Genomic DNA, 18,342 nt, shown 5'->3' with positions numbered 1-18,342 from the left:
AGTACGCTCTTGGAGAATCTCAGCGGTAGAAATTGGCCGTGCGAGCGGCTGTGATACGGTCTGAGAAAAAAAATTGCTGTTTGGCTGTAGTCATTAAGGATTGCTGTAGTGTGTGACGTCTCTTTAGTGCGCTGCGGATGCGAAGAGCGTGCTACCCAGCGACACAACTCATCCTATGTCATCAGACGCTGACTAAAAGCTGTGAAGGTGGTGGCGCGCGTATCTGCGTAGTATTACGTAGTATTTGTTTACGTCGCGCACTGGTTTTGTCACTAACGTCGATCGCCGTTGTCTACCGCAGTGTCATCGCAATAATATCGTTCACGCAGATGAGGGATCCTGTTTATAATAATGGAATCGGACTTATAACAGAGAAAGCTGTTACGGTTGTGAAGTACGCAGTGCTTGCGTGCTGGAAATTACAAACTCTTTATTGCACTGGGTCTAGAGCAGCGACCGTTTGTCGATCCCGGATGTGTTTGACACATTGATGCTGAGCTTTATCACCGATGAAAGCACGGCCAAGCCAAACACCTGTGGTGCCTTGTTGTTGGAGTAGGACGTGCTCCAAGCACCGTTTCGTCCTCGTGGTCCGTGTTTGACGCCTTGCAAGCAGGTGTGACGCGCCGTCAGCGTTGTGCTGTGTCTTACGTGGTTGCAACAGGCTATAGTGTTGTGCAATCTTGGTATGCGAGCGAAGAAATCGGCGGCTGTCGCCACGTTGCGTGTCCTTCGCAGAGGTGCTTAGATTAATCAGCGATGACGTCCGTTTTGTCAGTTATATTTCGATGGTCAACATCGTCGATGTCTGTCAGCAATCAGCACAGCCGCGCTGCATGCCTGTAGCCGGCAGTGATGTTGGGAGTGGCCCAACCATAGCGCGTACGCCTATAATTTATGTACGGCACGCCGGGGGCGTGAACAATGGTTTTGATTGACAGGTGAACTCGGTGCTAAATTCGTGAACGGTGAAGTGCCCCGAATTCATCTCGGGACTGTCATGGCGGCAGCAGCAGCAGCCTGGGTCATCGCTTCCTCTGACGGCAAATGTCAGTACGGCCGGCTGGACCCGTTTACTGCCATGGCCGACGACGAATTCCAGTGACATTTTCGCCTCTCCAAAACATCGGTACGATGGTTGTTTAAAGAGTTAGGTGACGACCCACGCCTGCGGAGAGTGCGTACCGGGCCTCATTCGCTTTCGGTCGAAGAGCAAGTCCTCTGCGCCCTCCGGTTGTTCGCGACCGGGAGCTTCCAGGGGAGCGTCGGCGCAGACCCCTTTATTGGACGCCACCAAAGCACTGTCAGCCGCTGTGTTAGGGACGTCTCCGACGCGCTTATCCACGCGGCTGTGCAAAAGCGGTGACTCGCTTTCCCCACGACTGTGGCCGAGCGTGCGTATGTTAAGGAGCGTTTCCTTCTGCGCGGCGGCATCACAGACGTCGTGGGATGCGTCGACGGGACCTACATTGGCGTAAAGGCCCCTTCGAAGTCCAGCCCTGACGTGGTGAAGGCCTACTATTTCACGAGGAAGGCACATTATGTATTGAACACAATTGTTGTAAGAATGCTCTGTTTTTGCTTTCATGCATGCCACGGTTAATGGAATGTTCTTCCATTTATTAGTGATAGTGGCCCGTGTACTGTGCAGTGTCAGTGGATGTTAAGGAACCCCATATGGTTGAAGTTACTGGCAGCCCTTCACCATGGCATGCCTCATCGCTTCAGTTACTTTGGGACATTAAACCTCAAAAACCGCTTCCGTTTATCAGTAACTGAGCAGTTTTACACACAGTGTAGATAATTTTTTTGGTTTACCTCATGTTTGCGCGCCTAATAGGTGCATGGATTTTTCTAGCTATTTCATGCATGCATTTTAATGGATTTTTAAACGGTTGCATTTGTGTCAATTGGCAGATTGCATTCTTATGCAATATTCATATTCGCAAGTCGCAATAAATGTTTCACTTTGGCTGAAGTGGAGAAGCTCCTGCCGGAAGCACTGGCGTCTGTAAGCCAGGAAAACTGGCAAAACTGCTGTGTTCATGTGGAGTAAGTTGAGGCTGAAGCATGGCAACGCGATATGATTGTTGACGCTGAAATTGAAACGGTTGTCTTAGCATTTCTGACTTGTGCAACTCCTCCTCTGATGAGTCGAGCACCGATTCCAGTGATGAAGATTTGAGTGGCATCGAGGAACTTGTCTGACTTCGAATTGATGTATAATACATATGCTACCAAGGAAAGAGAGCGGACTCATCGGCTTGCTATGATCACCTTTGTGCGTGTGTGGGTGGAAATGTGAAATATGTGTGCATGTGGGTGTGTGTGATGATCAGTCTACCGAGGAAATTGTAACATTTCCATCAAATCATTGCATCATTGCAATTCGTTGTATCAAATTGTATTGAGCAGTAACTTGTAGTGTAGGTGATGAGGTGGTCGTGTTAATAGTGTCTGTATAGAAGTAGAATTTGTAAGGGAGTGCAAATAGTACTTTTCCAATTAGAATACGTATACTGGTACACATCGTCAATGTGTGCTGCTTTTGGAAGATTAATTGCAGAAAAATACGGTGGAGCTTAATGACGTATTGTGTCAATTATTCGGAAAGTATCTGAAAATTTGAGAGCAAATTGGATTCATTTAAAATAATTTTGAACATATACTGTTTGATTCGTTCGACTAACTTAACAGAAATTTATTCAATTATGCTGTCCAAAAAGTTCGAACATTCACAAACCCCTAGGCATTTGCCTCATTTTGTGTGTGAGGGTTGGGAATGGTATGTATGGGTGTCTGATCTTCATGTCCTGAAAAGGGATTCCTGGTTTGGTGTTGTCTTGCATTACTGTCAATATCTGGTCGTTTTGACATGTAATGCAGTGCCAGTGTTGAGGTAGCCAGTACTGTATGTTTTGTCCTTAATTTTTCGGAGGTGTGAATGATATCAAGCTGGCTCTTGCTCAGTTGAGTGTGAATTTCTTTCGAGTCACGTCTTTGTTAGTACATTGGTCAGGTTTTCGTTTTATCAAATAGTGTTGTTCGATGCCTCCACATTTTTTTTTCAGTTTTGGAGCACCTGACTGATTGTGTGTTGGTGTACATTCACTGCCGTGTCCTTTAATTTGTATGCACTGTGATCCATGCCACTGGCTGTTTCCAGAATAAACCATTTCTCGCAAACACTGCGGGGTCAGCATTCTTTATTGTCCTGTCTAATTTATTGTTTGCTCTTTCGAAATATTTTTTCCTAGTGTTGTACAACTTTTTCTGCATTCTTACTTGACGCTCCCACAGCTTGGAACTCTTTGTACCTGGCTGCATGAAAATCCTGCCTGAGCAGCTTCTGCTCTTCTAGGAGAGCTGGGAAATCGAGCCAAGCTGACTCTTGAGGCAGTATTATTTTCTGTCACAGTGGGAATCAATACTATGGTCAAAATTAAACACTTAACACGGGAAAACAGGCCATATCGAGGTGGTGTATGCATGGTGTATGGTGTATGCGGTATGCTTCAAATGAACAGATGCAAGCTGTTCATTTCAGAACACGGCATAATATTCAAGCGATTCTGAACAAAACGAGTTTTCTCATTCAAGTCACGCGAAATTCAACTTGCGATGGGAAAGAAAATGTGCGAAAAAAAAAACTTCACCATGCGGGATTTGAACCCACGCACTCCCAATGCCTGTCGAATCTCCGGTGCGACGCGTTAGACCACACGGCCGCAGAACAGCGCGGAGTGATACACCTCTCTTTATTTTTTTTGCGGACTACTTCGGTAGCCTTCACAGCGTTGCATATGATGTAGCGTTGGTAGCGCTCCCTCGCGGTACAAAGCAAAATTTAATAATGCATGAATCACTCTAAAGCGCTTTAAATCCAAATCTTGCACACTATAAAATGCTTATAAAGCTGTACTAAGTGCATTATAAAGTTCAACAAACCTCGTTTGTCTAATTGCACACGCAATGCACTGGGTGGAGCGACACACAAATGAAAAGTGCACCGGCGGTTGGCTCACGTGACCCGTTCTTTGTAGACCGCCCAAGAAGCCCATGCGGTGGCGTCGATGTGATGATAAAGCACGGAATATATCCAGATAACCCAATGAAGTTGGAGGCGTGACGAGGGTGGGATTTCGTCTCGCTACCATTAGTTCACTCATCTGAGGGCGTCGCCAGAACTCGGGAAGATTCCGAGTTTCAGCAAACTCGGGCCTTCCAGCATAGCGCCCCAGGGCGAAGGCTGGGTCAGTAGAGGATTTTCAGGTCGTGGCACCAATGCAGCAATATTCTGCTGAACCAACGTGAGCAATTTCACACAAATGCGCAATGAATGTCCAAGTTTATGACTGTTCACAACAAATAGATGAAGGTATTGATTAAACTCTAAGGTGAGGGCAAGTGTTCGTCGTTTGTGTCTCCGTTTCTCGGACGTGTGCCTTTTCGGTCGCCGACGATAGAATTGTTGGCTCCTTGGGTCTGTAAGCTTTCTTTTGGACTTCAAAACTCTCAGCAGTTCCGATTTGTTTACAATCGCAAATTATAGACAGTAGCACACGGGCTACTCTAGCGGAGTGTTTCCGCAACAATGTCTCGTGTATTGATTAGATCTTGAGTGCAAAATGACAAACCTAGTGGGAGTCTCACTTGCATGTAAGCGGAGCAGTATAATTTTGAACGATTTTCCACTATGCCCTCACTGAGTACCGATGAGCGCGTAAGTAAGGCATCGAAGCAACGGTGTTGGAGCTGGCGGGTCGGCCGCTCTCTTTAATGTGGACTTACCAAAAGTGTAACGAACTAAAACCAAAAAAACGCAGAGAGCTGCCACTTTTGAAGATGTGCCAACCATATCGCTCCGAAGGTGAGTTCCCAAAGACCAAGCCGACCAAAACACAAATGCAAGCCTGATTGCTTAACTTGCTCCTGGCTTAACGCAATGCGAAGACCCTAAATCGTCCCTTTACTTGGAATATACAAATGCATTTTTTAAGAGAAAGAGTTATTCAATATGTTTAGCTCAAGTGAAGCGTACTAGAGTAGCCATATGCCGAACAACGATATGCCTGCTGCACGTTCGCAGCGACCCAGCCTGATCATGGGCTGGCACACCATTTGTAAGGGGTGAACACGCTGCGCGAGCCCCCCCCCCCCCCCCCCCAATTGGCCATGAGGAGCTCTACCCCCGCCTGTAATATTAATGGCCAATAAGTTTTACACCACCACCACCACCCACTTCGCCTGATCGGACACCCGGTACTGCACGTGCTTTGCAGGCAAATGGAAATTCGGTGTACGTCTACGTTATGCGAACACACCCTGTATTTGCACTTTTGGTGAACACTTAAACTGCCCCGTGAGGGTAGGAATGAAAGAGGGAAGAAAGCAGGCAGAAAAGAGGCGCCGCTGTCGAGAGCTGCAGGTTTCTTTCAAACATCTGGGGTTCTTTAATGCGCACTGAAATTCCACAGCATACGGCCATTGTTGCAGCTTGCCTCCATATTAACGCAGCATCTGTGGCCGATTTTGAATATCGCACCATCGCGCTTAGAGTTGAACTCCACGATCACTGAGCCACAGCGGTGGAGTTTCTCGTATCACTTTCTCTAACGGTTGGCTACGGATGGATGTCATCTCGCCGAGTCTTACCCAAATGGTGTAGACCCCTATCTTCAAATAGGGAAAGAAGGGAACCCTCAATACCGCTATTAACGCGGTGACAAGCAGCTTCGCTCTCGACCCACGGATTGAACTCACCGTATGACACAATTCTTCAGCGGAGGTTTGGTTTGGTTTGTGGGATTTAACGTCCCAAAGCAACTAAGGCTATGAGGACGCCGTAGTGAAGGGCTCCGGAAATTTCGACCACCTGGGGTTCTTTAAAGTGCACTGATATCGCGCAGTACATGGGCCTCTAGAATTTCTCCTCCAAACAAATTCAGCCACCGCGGCCGGGATCGAACCCGCGTCTTTCGGGTCAGTAGCAGAGCACCATAACCACTGAGCCACCGCGGCGGCTCGTCAGCTGAGAAACATTTCGCTCTTCTCACCTTTTTCAGCTTCACGTATCAACGGGCCTACTCCAAACCGCACAGCAATTTACAAACGGCTCATGTCCCTCATCGTCACGGGGAACAATGCGGCACATGAGGAAAAGGCTGTGTGTGTCTACACGTCCACCGGTCCCTCGTCAAAGTTGCGCTGCTGGTGAGAAGGAAAATATCACATCTTGCTTTATTACTTCAATCTTGCGTTACTTTTATTATCTCTGATGGGCAGTGCTCAATTCATTTCTCGCATTGACGCTCATTGGCGTGGCGTCCAGCTGAATGCAGCGTGGTGGTGGTGGTGTGAGCGGTGAATAGATCTCTGGAGTAATGACCTGCTTGAAATACGAGCATAGGTGCAAACAGTGCTGCCTCTAGTTCGCAAGATGAGAGGCTAACCCGGTGAAAAGTTCAACGTAGCTCTCGACCTTGCGGTCGTTGGCATCAACCGGCGGTAGCTTCGCCAACGACTTGCAGGCTTCAGATCCTCTGGTGTGGTCGGGACACGCCAGCTTCAGTCCTTTCCCAAACACCCGCTCGAGGAAGTTGACAACGACGCGTTTGCCGCCGACACTTTCGCATGGCGCAAGGGTCTGGTCAAAGCACTGAACGGCGTCGTGGTACGAACTGCAATGGCAAGAAAAGGCATGTGTCGAGCATGTCGATCAGCGCCGAGAAGTTAGAACAAATGTTCAGCTGGCTAAGATCCGATTTTACATAGTCGCTAAGACTTGCCCCTCCGCTGACAACGAAAACGTGACATGTCAATTTATTACTTCAGATTAGGAATAAAGGCATTTTATAGCAATACTAAAAACGAATGCGCAATAAAAGTATGTGAATTAAGCCTATTCCTGAGCACATGCACATGGGACAAGTGTGTAGCACATGCGACAAGTCATTGTCATGTAATGCTGTTGAACAAACCAATTTAGTGGGCCTGTAAAAATTTCAGACTGCATTGTTGTGGTGATTTATTTATCTATTCATTTATTCACAGATACCTGCAGCGCCCGAAGGCATTATTGCAGGAGGGGCACTATCTAAATCAAGCACTATACGTGCTATAGTCAGTGATGAGACATTCAGGCACACGGAACAGCCATAAAATATAGCAAAATCCGGTACACACACGCACACATTAATGATACTGAGTTTAGATTAAGTGAATGAATGAATAAGAGCACGAATAAAAGCACGAAACGCTTCAACAGATGTGCAGTCAACGATGTTTTTGGGGAGTTTGTTCCAAACTGATATCCCATGTGGAAAGAAAGAGTTCTAATAAATGTTTGTTCGACATTTGATTTCATGCACCTTAAAATCATGATCACAACGTGCAGATACAAAATGTGGCTGCTGAACATACAGAGTTTTGTCAATCCCGGTTTTGCAGAAATAGATGCGATAGAACATTTATAGTTTACTGCGCATGCGCCTATTACTGAGAAGTTCCCAACCGAGAGATTACTTTACTGCTGAAACGCTGTGTCAAAAGTCGTAATCATTGACAACAAAACGGGCTGCACGGTTCTGTACGCGTTCTAAGCCATCCGATAACGTAATCATATATGGATCCCACACCACGCTAGCATACTCAAGAATAGGTCTGATATGTGTGAGGTACAACAATAGTGAGGATCACCTTTTGCAGTAATTATTTGCTGAATGCCACTGGGATTTAGCAAACATTCTGTTGTATTCCTGCGAGAAATTAGTTCGGGAATGCATTTCTCGTAAAGGTCCTAGAGTGTGTTGTTCAAAATAAAAAAAGTTCAATAATGACGTTTGTATGCATTCTGCTTCAGGTCAACCATTAAAGGCGTTTTTGACTCCGCCATCCCGCCAAAGCATCTTATTGAAGCCGTATCTTCTTTCCTTTGGCCATCGCCATACAAGCTGTTGATAAACTCTCGAACGACAAAGAAGCACTCTCAAGTGCGAAAATGTTCTTACAGCTTTGCTTGTTTGCTCTGCAGTGAAAGCACGTGCAGAGAATCATTGCAAAACCAATTCCTTCAACGAGCGAGGCCGAATACAATGTCACTGATGTGTCGCATGTCGCACCATGTGCATAGTTGTACAAAGCACGAATGTTAGCTAAAACTGATTTTTAGAGGAATCCGCCAAAATGGAGTAGATTTGTAAAACATTGGTAGGGTTTTAAGACAGTCAAACTGAGGAGACATGCAAAAGCATGTGTTTAGCCTGATTGGCTCATTTTTTTTTTTTTTTGCTTCGCTTGGTCGTCGGCACGTCTGGCGACTATATTAGACTCCGATTAAGCTCTGATCCATCTCTTAGCGCCGCAGTTGGAAGTTGATGAAGACAACTAAGCGCAATGCACAGCGCGAGAGTGTGCGACACTTTAACACGAGCAGCGTTCGGCTGCGACGATGAAATCGTTCCTTTTTAGTACCTGTGCTTATTAGGAGTCTTAGTGCTCATTACCCTTTGCTATTCATACCGACTGAAAGGACTCGTTAGGGGCCTTAATAGGGTTTCCTTACAGAAGTTTCTGACACCTAGATTTTCCTCACTGTGCAATTTCCTATAGCTTACTAGTATTGCCTCTGCAGAAAGCAAGAAACTCCATAAAAGGTTGCTGATACAACGCTATAGGAAACAAACATTCAGGAAGTATGACTGAGGTACTTGTTGAATGTTTGTTTCCTATAGCGTTGTATCGGCAACCTTTTCTAAAGTTTCTTGACACCAGTGCGTTAAAACGTGTTAAGCGGATGTGCATTTCATCAGCTCCAAGAACATTCTCCTTTAAACTGCACACATCGACGGTGCCTGCAAAGGCGTGGCTTCAAGCTAACAACCTATGGACATGTTTGAGCCATGGGTGGTGAATTGCCACCTGTGCAATACACCGGAGACCACTGAACATTGTTTTATTTTGAGCAGTGATGTTATTTTCTTCTGGTACATATAAGAGTGAACACTTGAGAAGGACATTGAGATCACACCCTACATTGAAAAAAACAGTGTTGTGACAAGTGATCTATTTATGTTGATGCAACTATTTAGTCTCTAGAAGAGCCGCATGATGGACTGTCACGCCGTATCACGATGGACATCGAAATCTTTGTTCCTTTAGCTGTGTGCTTTGATGCAGAGAGTATATGCTGCCCTGGAAGAGCCGCCTAGCTGGCTCCCCTATCCAGATATCCATCCAAACATTTTCATACTTTGAAAGGTGGGCACCTGCCGGGGTATGGTGGGCTCGTTTTACGCCGTCTGATCTTTTGTGGAGAGAACGCAATCGAATTTTACTTTTCGACAGTTTTTTCATGCAGTAAAAATAAAAAGCTGCTGCGCTCGCGCAGCGGTATTTGAAGCTGATCTGTTCGCTCCGCCGCGGGTTCGGCTCCCAGTTGTGGACGTTGGCGTGATTTTTTTCTTTAAAATTTACGTGGCGTCGCTGTTGCTAGGCAACGGCACAAGATCCATAGATGACAAGATTCTTGGTCGGTGTTGGTGGGCGTATGAGTGCTTTCGCGCTTATGAGGAAGTGATTACTCAATGGAATCCACCTAAGCGCAGCCTTACGGATGCACAGGAAAGCTACACAGTTTCCACAGAAGCGTTGTAGATAAAGAAAAATTCGTCCTGGTCCGGGTCTCGAACCCGGGACGACCGCTTCACCGTAAAAAGTCTACCAATTGAGCTAACCGGGACTGCTGGCATAGGTAGAGCGAGAGTGCACTGATCAACACCTAGATGTGATCTTATGGCGGAAGTAAAGTCGCTGATAATAATTTTTCAGGCATGCGTGTTCTCGAAAGCAGTTCATTGTATCTCTGCTTCGCTGCCCACTCGCGTGGTATTGTTACCACCTAATGAAGAACGCGGGTTTCCTCAGATGTTGACACATTTGAAGCGACTGCAATGCACGACTGCAGTGAAATAATTTTTTAAGGCGCTAGCACTTATAGTGGGCATTTTCCGTGTTTAGCTTTTGTGTGTTTGTCGGTTTGTCTGTATGTTTGTCTGAAGCTGGTTTTGTGGCAGGGTGCTTAGCTGCTCACCATGTCAGATGGCTCATGATTGATCGGGAGAGGCTGCTGGGTAAGAACAACCTAGGTCACAACCCTTGGAAAAAAAGTTTTGGACAGTCTATAGAGTGTCTAGATTTCTGGCAATAAAGTCTATAGACTGTCTTTAGACAAATTATATAAAACAGTCTATAGGCAATACAAGTGCCATGGACAGCCTATAACCAATCTATAGATTTATGGCCATACACTATTAGACTTTTATCTGTGGACTGTCTATGGACTACGAATAGACAAAAATCAATATCTATTGGAAGCCAATAGAGTCAATAAGAAGTCTATAGACTATCTATAGACCATTTTTATAGGCGAACCCAACCCAAGTAACCCTAGTGCCACCCCACTGGGTGGTTTACCTGCCCAGGTGTAGCCGGTGGTATCCAGGCGAGAACCTGTGACGCTAATTAGGCGGCCCCTCTCTTAAGCGCACCGAACTAAGGGCAATGAGCAGAGGCGGTTAGGAGAACAAATTATTCGAATGGAGCTTAAGCAGTTGACGTTATATGGTAATAGGGAAGGTTGTGTCGAAAAAGAGCGCAGTCGGACTTTCCGCACCGAGCTAAGTGGTTTGAGCAGCGGTTGGAACGACAATGAGAACGTGAGTCGAATGATGCTTGCACAGTAGCTAAACTAAAGAAGTTAGAAGCTGCTCCTAGGGGAGAGGGCCAGGAATGAGACCTTGCTTCTAGTGGGTGATTTTAACAGATAATGCAACAAGAATCTCAAGGTTTTCAAGGCGACGGAAGAACACTGCGGCCTATGACAGCTCATCTCAGCAGCATGTCTACGACGCAGTGGCGAACATGTATAGCCCTAGTCCTTCAAACCGACAACAAGACCGTAGCGTATGGCATCAAAGTGCTTTCGAACGACTCTACGGAACACAAGACTGTGCTTCTAACGTTAGCTATGAAAAGAATTTCACCGAATAGATAACGCATTGCTTATTTAGCACAGTGTCCAATAAACGTTTCTGACCATGATATGTACTTCATTCACTTTTGCATGAACAAACACACGCCAACAGCCGCCTTACCGTACTAGAACAGCGCAGCACCGAAATACATCATGCTAGCGCACATTTACGCATTTCGTCCAATTACCCAAATCGACTGACATTTTTTTCGCAAAGTCGGGTCAACTAAAGTTTTAACTACGATAGTGCACTGTCATTATTGCCTCTGTTCTTTACTGAATAGAATTTAACACTTTCAGTGCACTATAAAGATATAACAATTCTACACTTCCTTCACTGATTTTCACGATCCATTGTTTCAGTGCAAAACATTCATGACTGCAACTGACACACAGAAAGCATAATAATCCGCGAACCGTACGTTCGGAGAACAATTTTCTTCACATCTACTTCTATGCAAGCAGCCATCGAATCTTCTCACTGAAATATTTCTGGTCGCAACTGAAAACATAGAATAACAATTTTTTAGAAAGAGCACGTAACACTAATCAGATTACTTCTGTCACTGCTACATGTGTACATAATGGTACAATACCGCCTACTTGCGTATTTATTTTCGTGAATGCGTTGCTCTTGGCAACGGGACGCTTTATTTTGTGTACGCTATTAATGTTAGTGGTTATTCGGCTGCTATGAAAATTTTCAGTTACAACCAACGCGTTACGAGGAGATAAGCATCGAAAAAATTCCAGCTTTTGGCAATAAATATATTAATCGATGTGTTTCTAAGTTTGGAATACGGTAACAATTTGAGGCAGAATTTTTAAATGTCTTCAAAAATTCACACTGGGCATAGCAACTAGGAAAACAGCCGTCAGATCCCTGCGGCAAAAATACAGCGTGATTATATGCCCGTAAACAGATTCAGTTTCAATAGAAACGTTTCTGCACTGGATCACCACCGTGCCTTCGCAAAGACTGGCGAAGTGTGGCGCCTCCGGCTGGACAAGGCCCACGCTGAACGCGGAGGCGGCTTGTACTCACCAGCAAGCATGGGGAATGATTTGCTTAGCAGGCCCCTTGACCAAAGCCCTGTGAAGATCGTCCTTGAGACTTGTAAAGCAGGCGTGGAGCTTTCCGCCGACAGAATTCAAACAGGGGATGACCTTCTGATGCTCTGATTGCCGTCGAAATGGGACATAGAAATAAGTAAAGGAGATTAAAGTGAAAGACAACGCTTCTTTCAACCACCTGAAAAAACGCCTCTAGTGAGAAGCGGGCAACACGCCAAGATTGTCGCCTTTTTCTCGGTTGATGAGTTATGGTCACTGCACATATAGAATTAATAAAGTTTAATAATTTCCGTCTCAGAAGAAAAAAAATTTGTTACAAAGTTGCGTATTTGTATAGATTGCTCTAACTACAGGGGACGTTTATGCCTACGCCGCTTGTGCGACAGCGCATATATTAGACGAATTAGTGTAAGTCTAGCTGACCGTTTATAGCCGTACATCAGTGAAAGTCTGGAGGAAACGACGACAGGTGTGTACCACTCCCGATGGAGCAGGCTGGTAGGCCATTATACTGGCAGACATCACGTCATCGGAAGTTATTCCGTATACAAATTAAGGTGGACAAATATGCGTATAGCGGTGTCACTTTGCGCTCCACTGTAATTACGCTCTGGATGACGGCTAACAGGTGGTTTCGTGAGCGAGACCCGCGATCGTCGGAGTGAGGCGGATCTCGCATTGCCTAGCTTTCGCTCCACATTTTGTTACTGTTTTGGTGGCAGTTGTGCAAGTAATTGTTCTTTGCGACTTTTGTAGCGAAATCTACACTAGTATAGCTGGGACGCATTTCGCCGTGAGCCACCGAATGACCTTGAAACAACCTTGAGATAAATCATTGCTAGTGTTGGTAGCACATATACCCAACCATGTGAGGTCCACCTAGTGGACCACCTTTGATTTTGAACTTTGACCTTGACCTTTGTCATTGAATTTTTACCTCGCAAGTTGTCGGCATGGCAGTAATAAAGCCATTGGTAATCGCGTTGGGGTTCATGGTTTATGGGGTATAACGTCCCAAAGCGACTCAGGCTATGATGGACGCCTAAGTGAAGAGCTCCGAAATAATTTCGACCACCTGGGGTTCTTTAACGTGCACTGACATCGCACAGAACATGGGCCTCTAGCATTTCGGCACCATCTATATTCGACCACCGCGGCCGGGATCGAACCCCAGCAGCCGAGCGCCATAACCACTGAGCTACCGCGGCGGTTGTAATCACGTTGTGTCACGTGATTCAAGTCACAGTTGTGACATCAGGTATGGGGTATACATAACCAGAACTGTGCGCTTCACTTGACGATATGGTGGAAGGAGAGCTCCCTGAGGAGCGCACGCATAGTAAGAGACATATTCAAACATTGCGGCAAGCCGCTTCTGACCATCAGGCAGACATCGCTTGCCGTGAGCGGGCTCATCAGCGAAAAAAATGAGGCTGGCAAGGTTAGATGAGCGGCGGAAACCCAAGAAGAACGAGAAGAGTGACTTCAATCAGCTTTTACGCTCAAGTTGCACGCCTAAGTTCTGCTGGGTTTCCCTCGTCGCTTCTGCAGGCCGCTGCCGGGTCTCTGTTTAAAACCCTCGTCCCAACTTCTAGTGCTCGAGAACCTGTCATTCGTGAGAGGCGGAAGTTTGAAGTACTGCCCTATGTACATAAGACCTCGCATGGCCTGAAGAGGGTGGCAAGGAAATTCGGTGTGGAAATCTTTTCGGCGCCTTGTAAGCTGTCGCGTTTGTGCGCGCTAACTAACAATGAATCAAGAACAAAAGCAGGCTGTGGTGTTAACCACAAAATCAAGTTTGTGTCCTGTAGAATGGGAGTAGTGTACGAAATCCCGCTTAGTTGCGGCTCAGTTTACGTGGGACAAACGGGACGCTGCATTAATAAGCGCCTACAAGAACATAAAAATTCGTTGGGCTCTCACAGCGGCATGCATTTGCCAAAACACTGTCTTTCGTGTGACAATAAATGCACGCCACTCTTTGAGCGCACAAAGATAATCGGAAGGGCCAAAGACAAGAAAACACGTGAGGTCATCGAAGCCTGGCAGATTGATAGATATGGGCCCGAAAAGTGTGTAAGCCAGGCTTTGGTCCATCTGTACAAGAAGGAACTGAAGTTCCTGAACTCAATTATATAGAGATTGCTTGTTGCGCATGCGTAGGGTTGGTGATGGAAGGAAGATGTGTTTCAATAAACAGTTGCAAGTCCGCGCTCGTCCTGTCTACTTCTTCCCTGTGTATCGTCCTTTGCGTGGTTTTCGTTCTTAGTTCATACTTATGTAGCTTTCGCTATGTGAAACGCGGTTCGGCAGTGCTGACCCGATGCCATTTTCTATTTCATACATTCAGGTGCCAAGGCAAGGGCTTCGGCCCCTGTGCGAGTATATCGGATCCTAAAACTGACCATGCGATGATGTACAAATATCGTAGCATGGAGTCCAGGAAATGCTTATACATCACCGGCGCTTGTATCGAATCACGCAAGGAAACTCTGCAGGGAGAGACGATCGCTTAGTCATTTTGAGCAGTGACAAGGATTCAATGTCCGTAGAGAGGTGGTCATGACTATCAAGCCACGGTTGTTCTAATATGCATCATGTTGTGGGAACGTCTGACGGAATCTGTGCAGGAAGATTTTCAGCATGAATCGAGAAATATAAAAATCTGTGGACCATTATTCGGAGACCGATTCGTTCTTTCAATAATATAAAAACCCCGTTAGCTAGAAAAGTCAGTTTCTCATAACACTGTACTCAATAAAAGGATAACTGGGACATTTCATATAATTATCCCTTTCAGGCGCTTTGTACACAATTGCGTAAGCGGCAAACTTACAGCTTTTTCTGAGAAACTAGAGCAGTTAACAGTGATTTCATTATTGCAGTCAAATTGAGCACCCTTCTTCTTGCAAATAAGTTGCTTTTTTGTACCATGTGGCGAATGCAGTAGATAATATTTCACGTAAGAGTGAGCTAGGGAGCAATTTTTCCGCCGTTTTTGTGCAGACAAATTTTGCCGCGAGTGAAAACATCGATTGTTTTTACTCGGTTTCAAGCGTAATGTGAATCTTCGATACACAAAGTGATTCCACGATCTTTAGGGCGTTCACCTGACACACGGGAACATTTCGATGTTACTCTTTCTAACAGATCTGGCACTTTGTACGGAATTTTCCACGTCGTTGAAAAAACATACCTGCTAGTCTTTCACGTTCGAAAACTAACAAATTCCCTTTCTAAAGGACTGAATATACTACCTAGGGAAAAGATAATTGATTGCAGTCAAAACAAAAAATGGCGCCTGAAAAGGGTTATCCTATGCACTTCAACGGCTACTCGTCCCTGTAATGTAAGCCGGAAATGAAAGCGACGCCGGGATTGTTCTGACAGCTCACGCCATTATCTACAAAAATGTGCTCTGAGAAACAAATGTGCTAAACACACAACAGGACGTACCCTTGTTCTGCTCCGAACCGACGTTGCAGATGGAAGCGATGTTCTCTTGCAGTGCGTCGATAATCGCGACCGCCGCGAGTTGCCCCACCCCTTCGAGGCAGTCGTTGTAGAACTTGGATGCGCAACCTGCTTGCTGTTTCCATGTCCTGAAAGCAAGAATTATTGAAATAAACGGAAGAGAAAACGACTGATTTGTACCGTGTGCCACTATGTTGAGTGTCGCAGCGATTGTAGAAGGTTTGATACGAAGAACTAAACTGACAACGACGTTGTGAGCATTCCACAATACCCCCAAAAACAAGCTCGACAGCGCCTATAGAATATCGACATGAAAGAAAGCAGTGCCGCCCATCCGAAGTAATAAGCAATGTGTACAAACGAAAATAAATAAAATATAAATATGTAAAGACAAGGCAAGTCATGCACTAAACATTTAATGATACAAAATGATAATTATTGAATGCAGATAGCAACAGTACCTACTTCATGGGATTAGAGGTCAAGAAAGGCTGTAGCAAAAGCGCACAAAGTAGCACTGCTAAATAAATAGAAATGGTGAAGAAATGAAGGTACACAAAACATATTCTATCTTAAGTACCTTTGGAAACTGCTACCTCGAAATATTTATTCGCATGAAAGCTGAAATTCGCGAATGTTTGTGAAACTGTTAAAATGGTACCAGCAATAAGCTTCAGGCCTTTAAAAAGAATTTTTGATTGACCATTAGTGATTGGCTTTCCACCTGCGGGCTCACAAATCGATTCCGAAGTTTAAATCCGATATCAATGTGTCAAAAAAAAAGAGGTTGCTCTGTTGGGCTATCAGCAACTCTGTCCTGTTCCTCCCAGGTAATAGTAATATGAAATTCGTAAAGATATTTTTAGACCAAGGTTAACACGTGCAACGCGTCACCGAGTGCCTCTGCCTGGAGCACAAACACTAGCTTGCGATCAGTCGTTGTGTATGGGTAGGAGATGTGAAGACGGGAAAACGCTGACAAAAGCAAACGATTGTTTCAATTTTTTATTTGTGTAAGGGTGCGTTCATTAATAGTCCTAGGAGAGACCGAGCCGCTGTGGCGGATCTTGCAGCGTGTTCAGGCTATAGCCAGCACCAAGAGATCGGGGCAACTTCTTCTTCTTCGGGCGCAGCGTAGTGTTGGTGCACGCCGGTAGCGGAACCCATGACAGTCGGTACACCACATTTCCAATAGCGGAAAATAATCCGCGAAGTTCACGAGGACAAAACTACTCCGAAAATGTCACGTTGCGTCAGTAACCACAAGCATGAGACATGGCCAAATAAATATCCACCCTTCTAAAGCAATCTCCGGCTCTCTTTTACCAGAAAAGACAACTTCATGCAATATCCAAAGAGTGCAGCAAGAAGATTTTATAGCGCAGCGCCAGTCGCATGAAACGCATTAAGTTCGCCACCTGCCCGATTGCCCGAGTGGCGCTAGCTAATACAAGACTTCTTTTACTCACGTAATTTAGCATATTGTTTCTTGATTTCTTTGTAAGTGGGCAACTAAAGGGCTAAATGTTTGGTCGCGAAAAGCATCTAAGCTGTACATATATGCTTTCGATATCCTGTGGTATCTCGCGTTAGTAGTGCACAGTGCATCGCATTGCGGTATCTCACGTCAGTAGTGACCCGTTTCTGCCCTGCCGCCAACACAACGGGGCAATTCCGTAAAGCCGGTCGTGTTAAGTGCTGCGCTTTATCTGCAGACACTGGCAAACTTGTATTGGTTGTAGAAATTTTATAGAAAGTGCGCTGGCTAAAGTAATACGAATGGTAAACTGGGCTAGTTGGTAGGAATTCATACTGAAAACTGCGCAAAAAAACGAAGACACAGAACGAGAAGGCACCCGCGCCCGTGTCGTGCCTTCTCGTTCTGTGTCTTCGTTTTTTTGCGCAGTTTTCAGTATAAAATAATACGCTCCGTCAAGTTTGTGGCAAGAAATACATGCGTCTAGACAGGTAACTTACACTACTGTTTTTGTTGCTGTAGTGAGGACTGTTCAGAGGTACACAGGCAGACCTACATGCGCTTAAAGTGACACTGAAGTTATGTTAATTTTGGAGTGGCAGCGTTTAGAGCCCCGTAAAGAGGGAAACTTGGCGTTGTGTAAAGAGAGGCTTGAGACGTCACTCGTGGAGTGGTGGAGCGGCGGAATTGAAAAGTGGTTAAAACGTTATAAAACTGGCAATGAGAAGGTCGCAACATGACTAAAACGTCGTTAGGACATCTAAATATGCAAAGTAATCGAACTGCGCTGCAAAGAAAATTGGGGAAATTAGTCGGGACACTTGGGTGGCGAGTCAGACATGCTACCTCTAGTTCACACAGGTGAGGTACCTTGGTTAAAGCGAGACCTTTTACGCATGTCACGTGATCTTGCACAAATCGCATTCTGTGAAAGAGAAAACAATTCCCGTCTCTGAGTGAGCAAGAGCATGGGACGCACTTTAAAGCACTATAGACACCTTATTCCCTGTTATCTTCTTCAAATCATGGGTTAGGCATTAGAATACATCGATCATCGCCTGTTATTTGCTTCCGATCGCTAAATTGTTTATAAGTGAATCCGTTCCTTCAGGCTGTTTTGGTTAAATGAACCAAAGCATGGCTGTGACGTATGGTCGGCCTTTAGGCCAGGTGAGGCACTAAAAAATGGGAACAAAAATTCAGGGGGCACTTTGACTGTCTAAAGTGCGTAGAGGCGAAAGCGTTTTCCGCACCACTTTGACTGCCTCTGTGGCACTGGTGGCGT

General features: G+C 45.5%; 1 protein-coding gene across 1 annotated transcript in view; it reads right to left on the bottom strand.

Moving 5' to 3' along the window:
* Window positions 1-6,398: 6,398 nt before the first annotated feature.
* LOC149327538 (uncharacterized) overlaps window positions 6,399-18,342 on the bottom strand; it is a 28,092-nt gene continuing 16,148 nt past the window's right edge. Inside the window, exons 3-5 of the mRNA XM_089564907.1 lie at window positions 15,563-15,708; window positions 12,078-12,210; window positions 6,399-6,680 (exon numbers count right to left, since the gene is read on the bottom strand). Coding sequence (XP_089421033.1) covers window positions 6,428-6,680; window positions 12,078-12,210; window positions 15,563-15,708 — 532 coding nt within the window. The 3' untranslated portion in view covers window positions 6,399-6,427. The remainder of the gene's footprint in view (window positions 6,681-12,077; window positions 12,211-15,562; window positions 15,709-18,342) is intronic.

This window comes from Amblyomma mixtum, chromosome 10 (assembly GCF_055824585.1).
Source record: "Amblyomma mixtum isolate Tamu chromosome 10, ASM5582458v1, whole genome shotgun sequence".
Lineage (NCBI taxonomy): Eukaryota > Metazoa > Arthropoda > Arachnida > Ixodida > Ixodidae > Amblyomma > Amblyomma mixtum.
Note: the sequence above shows the minus strand (reverse complement) of the source record. Positions and strands in the feature narration are given on the sequence as shown.